The sequence below is a fragment of the Hyperoodon ampullatus genome (assembly GCF_949752795.1).
Source record: "Hyperoodon ampullatus genome assembly, chromosome: 10".
NCBI classification, from domain to species: Eukaryota; Metazoa; Chordata; class Mammalia; order Artiodactyla; family Ziphiidae; genus Hyperoodon; species Hyperoodon ampullatus.
The window spans coordinates 74,038,270-74,049,575 of NC_136923.1; the positions used below are offsets into that span (position 1 = coordinate 74,038,270).

The window sequence follows — 11,306 nt, forward strand, 5'->3', positions numbered from 1 at the left end:
CTAGGTGTAGGGAGAACAAAAGACCTAGTTTCAGGAAACAATAGTAGGTGCAGTGAGCCATGCGGCTGATTTAAAGAGACTGACTTTAGAAGGTAGTTTAAGCTTTTCCTTGGCTCTAGAGCCTCTGGCCCCTTGCCTGACCCAGCTGGTTCTTAGAGCCTAAGGTTCTAGGGGTTGTTGTTGACTGGCTCTTTTTTATGCTTTGAGATTTCATTTGTTGTCATTCTGGGGCCAAGTGATTTCATCAAACCTTTTTTTTCACCGCCTATCTGGAGAATGGCTGTCTGAAATAAAAATGCCACTTGGATCCCAAATTCACTTCCACAACCACCAGAATAAGCTGAATCGGGAGATAAACACTAACTTCTACACTCCTAAGAAATCGTTCCCAGTTGGTCAGAACCGTTCAGTGTGTCCTAAGTAGCATTTTAAAAGTAAAAACATCTATGCACTGCAAGTAGTAAAGTATGAGATTTGTTTCAATTACATATAAGGACTGAAACAGGATTACACTTTTTTTCTTTTTTTTAATTGAGGCTCACTGTCTAGAGATAGAAATACAAAACAGCCACAGTGGGGCTTCCCTGATGGCGCAGTGGTTAAGAATCCGCCTACCAATGCAGGGGAAACGGGTTTAAGCCCTTGTCTGGGAAGATCCCACATACCGCGGAGCAACTAAGCCCGTGCGCCACGACTACTGAGCCTGTGCTCTAGAGCCCGCGAGCCACAACTACTGAGCCCGTGTGCCACACCTACTGAAGCCCTCGTGCCTAGAGCTCGTGCTCCGCAACAAGAGAAGCCACTGCAATGAGAAGCCCGCGCACGGCAACAAAGAGTAGCCCCCGCTCGCCGCAACTAGAGAAAGCCCACGTGCAGCAATGAAGACCCAATGCAGCCAAAAATAATAAATAAATAAATTAAAAAACAACCACCACCACAGTGATGCTCCCAGAAGGCTTAAGTCCAGCTGATAGGCGGTGGTGAATGCACAAAAGAGAAACAGCAGAGTGGCCAGTATCCAGGGTCCTAGTCTATGCAGGACACAGTCACACCCTCCAGATCTCAGAGTTATATCGACTGAAAGATGCACAACCTAAAAGTTGAGAATTATGTTTTATTTGGTGGACTCTCTGAGCACTCAAGCCTGGGAGGCAGCTTCTCAAGATAGTTCTGAGAGACCGCTCCAAAGAGGTAAGGGAGCAAGCCTTTACAGGATATACAGGAGTTCTGCAGCAAAAAAAAGGTAGTCAGAACATCAAAAGATGACTGTTAAAGAAAACCAAACATCTCAAGTTAACAAATTTAACACTTTTCTATGTATAAGAAGATGCAAGAGTCTGGGCTTATTGAAATCATTCCTTTGCTATGTACCTTAGCTGTCCAGGGCCAGTATCCTCTTCTTTCCCTTCCTGAGTCCCCTCAGGGTGCACCCTTCGGGTGGCTGCAGTGGCTGAGGGCTTGGCAGTGGCAGCCCGTTTGTCTCTCCTCGAGTTCCCTCAGGGCTCACTGTCAGGGGCGTTTGTAGTGGCTGATGGCGTGATGGCCACAGCATCCTTTGTTTGTTGATATGGCAGGCAACATTTTTCACCCACAGTGCTTCCCCTTAGTAATAAAATTCGACCAACATTTGGGAGACATTTCATGACCAATTTTGTCCCATGGTGCTAGGAAGGCTCATTCCTAGATCAGGCAAAGATTCTGTTGATAGCCTACTCAATGTGTTAACTTTTTTTGGATTAGGCCCTGTTGACAATCTAAAATTCTCTGGATCACCTGTCTTACTAGTCTATTATGATCCAGGAAATGTTTTCCCTTGTTGCTTCTTCTCATATCTAGAATCACACTGTTACAATTATTGATCTATTTCCTCAAAATGTTTAGCCATCATTAATTTTGTTGGAGACCTGGTTACACATCGGGTAATGCAAGAGACAATCTTATAAACTAGATGGGATAAGTAATAAAGCTAGTAACATTAATAAGGTCATAGTACAGCAGAGAGAGACACAAAGCATAAACAATCTGGAAACAAAGAGAACAAATTAAAACAATGATTAGTATAACTAGTTGTAATTTGGTTGTAATAAACCATCAAGTCCACAGGAACCCAGCTGGAGAAGCCAAATTCTGTAAGGATTAGGTAGAGTGAAAAAGATAAATGTTTCATCTTTGTTTATAAAGGTATACTTTATCAACTTTTTGTAGGTCATAGCATAAGAGGAAAAGTTTTTCTAGAAAACAAAGATTAAAAGCCAGGATATTACAGAAAAAGTCATAAAATTATAAATCATGTTTATCAGTTCATTCAGTCCCATGTAATTAATTTCTGATGATCTGGATGAAGTGTTCAGGTTTTCCATTAAAGAGTTTTGTAATTTCTTACCTAGTTCAGTGGTATGATCCAAAAATTATCAGAAACTTGTATTTGTCAGAAATCCTTTTTATGAATTTTCTTGAAGATTTTCATTTTATAAAAGCATCAGAGTAAAACAATGATTGTCTATAAATGACAAGACTTAAATGGCATGGTTAAAGATCTGATTACAAGGCAATTGGCAAGAAACTTGGATATTTCTGTGACATGTAACATTTTAAGATAATAACTAGAATTATGACTGATAACACTATACCAGAGCATATCAGAATTTTAGGAATTTCACATAAATTTTGGAATATCTATAACATTTATCCATACAACTAAGGTTCATCTCCAATCATTTGACAAGTAATTTAACATACCAAATAGGCCTAATTAGTTTAATATTCCTCTCTGAGATGTCTTAGGGTTCCTTTGAAGCATCCCAGAGTTAGCCAGAGGTCAAAAGAACTTTTGTTAGAATTTGATATTTGGGATATTTGTCAAAAATATTAACACTTGGTCAAATAGGATCACAGGTCACTGTGAAACAATACTCACTTAACCAAAGTGATAAAAAATTTCAAAAAACAAAAAAGATCACTTAAAGGCAAAAAAGCTCACAAAATCTGTTACCAAAAGCAGTATTTCAAGAAAACTTTATTCTCTTAAAAGAGAGAACCAAATCCAGTCTTGCACCAGTCTACTTTTAATAACAAATTCCATTTACAAAATTAAATTGAATCTAATATGAGCCTGACCATGTATAAAACTCCTTTTTCAGGGCTCCCTTTTTACAAATCTTCTACAAGTTTCTGTATTCATATTAATTTGTCCCTTATTTTTTTTTAATACAGAAATAACCAGCTCTAGGACAAAATCATTCTTTCCCCTTAACAAAATGTACTTCCATTCCTCATACCTTCTTTTGCTGAAAACACACATCCTACTTTCCTTGCATACTGAAATATTTCCCTTATTATCTTTAGTAGTTCTAATTACATACTACAATTTTAACTGTTAAAAACCTTAATCTCTAGCACAAACCAACAAGCAGCAAGTAATTATAAGCTGTTTGTCATACCAGCATTCCCTGATTGGAGTACCCCATAACCTCTAGAAACACACAAAATAATTTCTTTCCTCAATGTGGTACAAGGTATGTTTGTACCCAGACATCTTTAGTTCTTCCTTTCCTAAGAAGAATAAAGTGATTAACTTTAGACCTGTTTAGCAATTAATGTTTCAGCATTTTACCTCATTTGAAACAACCTGGACATTCAATAAATTCCCATCATTTAACTTAACTTAGCAAAACGCAAGTTACCAAAAATCTAGAGAAACTATTTTAGACAGACGTACCCAAGACATAATTATTTCTAAAAGAGTTCACCTGAAAACTCTTATCTCATTTACCTTCATTTTATAACTTATGAAAATATTATCCTACCATGTTAATTTGTTGCTGTTGTTGTTGTTGACAAAGTCTGTAACAGAAATAACATGAATGCGGGGCTTCCCTGGTGGCACAGTGGTTAGGAATCTACCTGCCAATGCAGAGGACACGGGTTCAAGCCCTGGTCCGGGAAGATCCCACATGTCGTGGAGCAACTAAGCCCGTGCACCACAACTACTGAGCCTGCGCTCTAGAGCCCACGAGCCACAACTACTGAGCCTGTGCTCTAGAGCCCACTAGCCACAACTACCAAATACTGTGTGCCTAGAGCCCGTGCTCCACAACAAGAGAAGCCACCACAATGAGAAGCCCACACACCACCAAGAAGAGTAGCCCCCACTCGCAACTAGAGAAGGCCCGCACACAGCAACGAAGACCCAACACAGCCAAAAAAAAAAAAAAAAAAAAAGACATGAATGTATTGACTTTAGTAAACCTAGGTACAATACAGTAAGACATGTCTATACTAATTAAGTCAGTGAGCTTAAGCTAGCTTTAATAACAGATGTTATACTATATATAAAATAGATAACCAATAAGGACCTACTGTATGGCACAGAGAACTATACTCAATATTTTCTTCCTTTATAGGAAAAGAATCTGAAAAAGAAAAAAAGTATATATATAAAACTGAACTACGTTGCTGTACACCTGACACTAATACATTGTAAATCAACTATTCGTCAATAAAAAAATATTTTTAAAAACGAGATGTTAATATTGAATATTTCTTAGATCACATAAACCTGAAATTCATTCCGACCACTTTCTTTTATATTTAGAAATATTTAGTTTGTAATACCTTACTTTTAAGTCAATTATGTAGAGCTCTTTTTAAATTTTAATTTTGATAATATTTCTAGAGGTACATACATCTCATAATAATGTCTCGTAATAATGTACACACAGACACATAAACAGACAAAACTAGAGATCTCATAGCTTCACTTTAAAACTTAGTTATTGGGAGGAACTGTGCAGAAGGGGAGAGGCAGCATGTGGAAAGGAGGGCCTCTGGAGTGTGGAGTTCAGCAGTTTGGGGCCCAATTATTGAAGACAGCTGTGAAGCCACACACTCCTCTGGGTTCTCTGGATCTTCTGCCTCAGTTACAAGCACCTCCTCCATCAAATGTCTTCAAATTCCTGAGAAACTGGAGCTCATTAGTGAGACTACAGACAGCCCTACTCAGTCACCCTGGTGTTCACAGTATCGCAGACAACTACTAACATCCCAACCACAGCTGAGTACCTCTGCAGAGTTTTTTGTAGAAGATTAGACCAATGCCTAATTTGGAAACAGAGAAGGAAATTGAATTAGATAATGAGGATTACTGCATTAAACAAGAATACCTGTTATGCGAAGACCACAAATTATTCTGGGTGACACCAAGAAACTCTGCAGAGTTAACCATAATAAAGGTACCTTCTCAACCTGTCCCATGGGACTTTTATATCAACTTCAAGTTAAAGGAACGTTTAAATAAGGAGTGTGATAATTTGTGTAGCTGGTAACAATACCAAGATGGCTGTATTGTTTGGCACCAATATATAAACTGCTTCACCCTTCAGGATCTTCTTCAATACAGTGAATTTATTACCCATGAAATGACAGTGTTGATTATTTATAACCTCTTGACAATGGTGGAGAAACTACACAAAGCAGAAATAGTCCATGGTGACTTGAGTCCAAGGAGTCTGATTCTTAGAAACAGAATCCACGATCCCTATGATTGTAATAAGAACAATCAAGCTTTGAAGATAGTGGACTTTTCCTACAGTGTTGACCTTAGGGCACAGCTAGACGTTTTTAACCTCAGCGGCTTTCAGACTGTACAGATCCTGGAAGGACAAAAGATCCTGGCTAACTGTTCTTCTCCCTACCAGGTAGATCTGTTTGGTATAGCAGATTTAGCACATTTACTATTGTTCAAGGAACACCTGCAGGTCTTCTGGGATGGGTGCCTCTGGAAACTTAGCCAAAATATTTCTGAGCTAAAAGGTGGTGAACTGTGGAATAAATTCTTTGTGCGGATTCTGAATTCCAGTGATGAGTCCACAGTGTCTGTTCTGCGGGAACTTGCGGCAGAAATGAATAGGGTGTTTGACACCACATTCCAAAGTCACCTGAACAAAGCTTTATGGAAGGTAGGGAAGTTAATCAGTCCTGGGGCTTTCCTCTTCCAGCAAGATAGGCAGTCAAGTCTCTCGCAGATTCCTGCCTAAAACCAATGGTTGTACTGTGGAACACCGGACCTGTATATGCTATGATTTAATTTAGGTACACTACTAACACTTTTCTACTTTTTGGTAGAAGTATATTTCTAGGTAACTGGCATTTTCTACTCAACAAGGTACCTCCTCTTGGCCTTGTCTAACAAATAACTGTTTTATTCTAAATGGATTCCGTATTAATGGGTACCTTGTTGTCATTTTTTTAAACATCTTTATTGGAGTATAATTGCTTTACAATGGTGTGTTAGTTTCTGCTGTATAACAAAGTGAATCAGCTACACATACACATACATCCCCGTATCTCCTCCCTCTTGCGTCTCCCTCCCATTCTCCCTATCCCACCCCACTAGGTGTCTTGCGTCTCCCTCCCACCCTCCCTATCCCACCCCTCTAGGTGTCTTGCGTCTCCCTCCCACCCTCCCTATCCCACCCCTCTAGTGAACACAACCTTGTTGTCATTTAACGCATTTGTCTCAACTTTTCCCTGTGCTTTTCCCGTTTGTAATTTGTGACCTGTACCCTTAAGATCACTATGTATTTTGTAAAGAATAAAATAGTATTTGTTAAAAAAAAAAAAAAAAAAAACTTAGTTATTGGGACTTCCCTGGCAGTCCAGTGGTTTAAGACTCCAAGCTTCCACTGCAAGGGACACGGGTTTGATCCCTGGTTGGGGAATTAAGATCCCACATGCTGTGTCGGACAGCCAAAAAAAAAAAAAAAAAAAACTTAGTTATGAATCAGTTATTACAATATAAACTTACTAGTTTATAAGTAACACTGGAATGAATTAAATTTGCTTGCTCATATGACTAAGCCTTTACTATTTATGGAAAAGACTTTTAAGATTTGTATTTGTCCTTGATAAACCTTTAAGGAGGCTATGAATTAGATTTTGGCTGAGGGAGACTTTCCAGCTGTTTGAGTTTAAAAAGGCCACTTTTTCCTTTTTTTCTTCCTTGGTTTCAGGTTCTTTCTGATTGAGTTAATTAGGCTCAGTCTCAGGTTTCTGTGAGGTGTATTTACATTTCTGTTGTCAAGATTTGCAAGACAGGGACTCCCCTGGTGGTCCAGTGGGCACCAAGGAATTCAGGCGCTTTTGTCAATCTTTTAAGTTGGTTAATTGGCCTGTTGCCCCAAGTAACTGTTGGTCAAGTATCTCAGTGTAATTTTTTCCAGCCGTTTAAATATATTCTTTTAAACTGGGGTAAATAGAGCAGACTTGTTTGGGGCCCTTTAATATTGGGAACCAATAGTGGGTCCCTCTGGCCCATCCAACCTTAGGTAGTTTTGTATCAAACCTTTAATTTAATCCCATTAACGTCTGTTTTATTTATTCCATTTTTAAGTAACCACCTTAAAATTTCCAACTTGTTGGGAAAAAGTCCCTAGACTTTCCCTTCACCTTTTTCTTGTTTTCCTGTTAATCAACCTAATTAAAATTAATTATTCTGTTTTTATTGTTATCCATAAGACCCACTGAGGGGAAGCAGAGACCACAATAAGGCTTCCCAAACCATTTTTTGGGGGGTGGGGGGTTGTTTTGTTTTTTTTTTCCCTCATAGGTACTAATAAAACAGCTAGTCATAATGAGAGCTCCCTAAAACTTTACCAATTCAGAGTTTTTCCAATTTAAAGGCTCCATCATCTGGCCATTAATGAGATGTATCTTAATAGTGACTCAAACCAATAAGATGCAAGAGGCATTCCCCACAAGAGAGTGTGAAGGCTGCTGCCTAAACAAGATCCAGAAAGTTTATTCCCAAAAACAGTCTAAGAAAGTAAAGGCCTTTGTTGTACAGGCTGACACAATGAAGGTTAAGATGGCAAAAAAATCCCCGAGAGTTGGTACAGCCAGACAAAAGACTGCTCAGAATCCCAGTCTATTTGATTGGCTGCCAAACGTACACCATATGTGCACCTTTTGGATGGCCCAGACCAAGTTCTCAAAAGCCATACACGCAAAAAGCTGGAAGAAGATCAGATAGAATATTTACATCTCAAAGACACAGGAAGAGAAATGAAACTTCCCCCAGAAGGGCTTTTATTTGTTTTTGTTTTTTTAAGGTCAGAATTTTGAAAAGATGTTTTTATCAAGTCGGCTTTTTCTAACTTAACTGCGTATTCAATAAATGAGCCCAATCTGAGTCATTTTCAGGGTGAGATTTCCTTTGACTCTCAATTAAGTGGGTACTTGCAAGTATGAGCTCCGTACATTCATGAATCTGGATGGAGTGTTAACCGGAGGTTGGTTTTCTGATGCCCTTCGTTTTTGTTTGAGAGAATCTATTTCCCGTTTTAAAGTTGAATTCGTCGGGGATAAAATTTACTAGTGCACTTTTATCCTGACAAATTCTTATTAAGGTAGCCAATTTGAGGAAAACATCAGGTCACCCTCTTATCTAAACATTCAGCCCAGACTGCTCAGTACTTTTTTTTTCCTTTGGCCGCGCGGTGTGGCATCTTAGTTCCCTGACCAGGGATGGAAACTGTGCCCCCTGCAGCGGAAGCGCAGAGGCTTAACCACTGGACCACCAGGGAAGTCCCCAAATATCTTTTCAACTGAGCAAATCCAAGTGTCTTTCAACCGGGTTCCCCCAGTATGTTTCAGCTGGCGGGCATTTTCTTCCAGTGTCTTTCAACTGGGCTCCCCTAGTATCTTTCAACTAGGGAGGTCACTCCCCAATGTCTTTCAAATGGGGAGCCAGGCATCTGTTAGACACTGCCAAATAAAACTCAGGATAATCAACCAATAATCAGGAGATCCAAGAACCAGGACACTCACCCAAGTTCGTATGAACTCTCCAAGGAGGCGGATGGGCACAAGAGGACTCTGCCAGTACCAAGGGTCCGGTTCCTCGTAGAGTTCAGGCGAAGAGAAGAAGTCTACTCTGGTTCCCTCCATGGTCACCAAAACTGTGGACTGAAAAAAAAGCAAAACCTCAAAGTTGAGAATTATTTTATTTGGCAGACTTTCTGAGGATGCAAGCCCAGGAGGCAGCCTCTCAGATAGCTCTGAGGGACTGCTCTGAAGGATAGATAGGAGTTCTGCGACAAGATCAGGTAGTCAGAACATCAAAAGATTACTGTTAATTAAAGAAAACCCGACATCCCACGTTAATGAATTGAGCTTTTTTCTGTGAACAGGTAGATGCAAGAGTCTGGGCTCAGTGACACCTTGCCTTTGATATACGCCTTAGCTATCCAAGGCCAGTATCCTGTTCTTTCCCATCTTGAGCCCCCTCAGGGTGCGCCGTTGGTAGTGTCTGCAGTGGCTGAGGGCTTGGCAGCCGGCGGCCCATTTGTCTCCATCCTGGGTTCCCTAGGGCTTGCCGACGGGGCCGCAGTACTGGCTGATGGCTAGATGGCTGCAGCGTCCTTTGCTGATAGGGCAGCAACATTTTTCATTCACAGCTGCAAAGGACCTCGAGCCTCAGGAACCCACTATGTGCCATCTAGGAAGACGCTGTCGCAGCCTCTCCGGAGCCAGGTTCTTCCAGGAGGGTCCTCTGCCCATAGGGAGGGTCGTCGGGCCTGTGGCCCCGGGTCTGGAAGGGCGGCGCGGGGGCGTCGGCGGAGCCCGAGGCCTCCCAGGGCTTGGGCCTCCGCGGGAGCCGGGACGCCGTGGGTTCGCCGAGGGTCGCCACGACGTGGCGCCTCTCCAGGCCGGGGAGCCCCCGGCCCTGCTGGACCAGCTGCAGGAGCTGCGCCAGGGTCACCGAGGCCGAGGCTGAGTCCGCGGGTGCAGGAGCCGCGCCAGGTCCGCTCTGACTGCCGGAGGGCTCCATGGCGGAAGTGGAGCCTGAACGCTTCCGGGAGGGATGGGTGCAACCACCGTCGGAGGAAGTGAAGGGGGGCGTAGACTGTACCAAGCGGCCCAGAGAGCGGGGAGCACTGGAAAACATGCTCCGCGCGGAAACGCTTCACCCACACATACACCATTTAACCCGCCCCAGAGCCTCCAACATGGAATGCTTTAGAACACGGGAAGGCTTGCACAGAATGGAACGTGCCTGCCGACACGCCGATGCAGGCAAAAAGACCTGAGTTTGCACACTCGCCCGGGCACCGCGCGCACACCTGCGTTCATGCATGCGCTGAGACTACTGCATAGACACGTGGTGGGGGGAGGGCGCGGAGATAACCTCCATCCCAGGCTCCAGAGCACCAGACAGAAAATAATGGAGATGTCTCCAGTGGTCTCAGGAGAACTGGGAACAAAGGACACCACTGCAGAGCCTCGCCACTCTCTCCCCATTTCCTGCCGTCAGGACTATTCCAGACTTTCCCAGAGGGGAGAAGAGAAGATGAAGGCAGGCCAGGAGTGCTACATTCCCTCCAGCTGCTTGGGAAGCCAATGCCAATAAAACCCAGGTTTCTAAGTTTATCGAAAGCTAGCCTGATCTGGCACAGGCCGCCTTAATCAAGTAAGCAAAGCTTAATTACTACTAATCGGACAAACTGGCATCATCTGCCTCCTGAAGTGTTGCACTGCAGGGACACTACAGGTGCAGGGACATTGCATCTCCTCTGTAGTGTTCCTGCCAAAAGTGTTCACTCTGAATCTAAACTGGAGGAAATGAGCAGACAAACCAAAGTGAGAGACATTCTGCAAAATGACTGGCCTGGATGCTTTATAGATGTTGATACCATAAAAGACGAAGACAGAAAGAAAAAGACAAGATTGAGGAACTATGTCAGACTAAAGGAGTTGTGAAAAATGCAAAATTCACAGAAAAGTCACAGAAGTAAATTATTATGATAATTATGATATACATGTATCATTTTGCTCCTGTATTGGAGCAAAATGAGGGGAAAATCAGTTACAAAGGACATTTTACCCTTGGGAAATTTTGCACATACTCTGTATATTAGATGACAGTGTTACATCAATGTTAAATTAGGCGCAGTAAATGTGCTTTGGTTATGTGGGAGAATGACCTTGTTCATAGGAGATACATGCTGAAGTATTTATGGGTGAAATGTCATGAGAGAGAGAAAGAGAGAGCGAGCTAGCAAATGTGGCAAAATTGGGCTTCCCTGGTGGCGCAGTGGTTGAGAGTCCGCCTGCCGATGCAGGGGACACGGGTTCGTGCCCCGGTCTGGGAGGATCCCACATGCCGCGGAGCGGCTTGGCCCGTGAGCCATGGCCATTGAGCCTGCGTGTCCGGAGCCTGTGCTCCGCAACGGGAGAGGCCACAACAGTGAGAGGCCCACATACCGCAAAAAAAAAAAAAAAAAAAAAAAAAAAAAAAAAATGTGGCA

The 11,306-nt window shown here is 42.3% G+C and overlaps 1 protein-coding gene and 1 pseudogene across 2 annotated transcripts; one reads left to right on the top strand and one right to left on the bottom strand.

Annotated features, from left to right (window-relative positions):
- Positions 1 to 4,696: 4,696 nt before the first annotated feature.
- Positions 4,697 to 6,035, top strand: LOC307058950 (mitotic checkpoint serine/threonine-protein kinase BUB1 beta-like; annotated as a pseudogene). Its single transcript has 2 exons — positions 4,697 to 4,703; positions 4,848 to 6,035. The product of its transcript is annotated as a mitotic checkpoint serine/threonine-protein kinase BUB1 beta-like (transcript).
- A 2,960-nt stretch (positions 6,036 to 8,995) lies between these two features.
- Positions 8,996 to 9,829, bottom strand: PEX39 (peroxisomal biogenesis factor 39; the record flags this gene model as incomplete). Its single annotated transcript, XM_079713416.1, has 1 exon — positions 8,996 to 9,829. One exon carries the CDS (start codon positions 9,827 to 9,829, stop codon positions 9,497 to 9,499), a length of 333 nt encoding a protein of 110 aa, XP_079569542.1. The 3' UTR covers positions 8,996 to 9,496.
- Between the last annotated feature and the right edge of the window lie 1,477 nt (positions 9,830 to 11,306).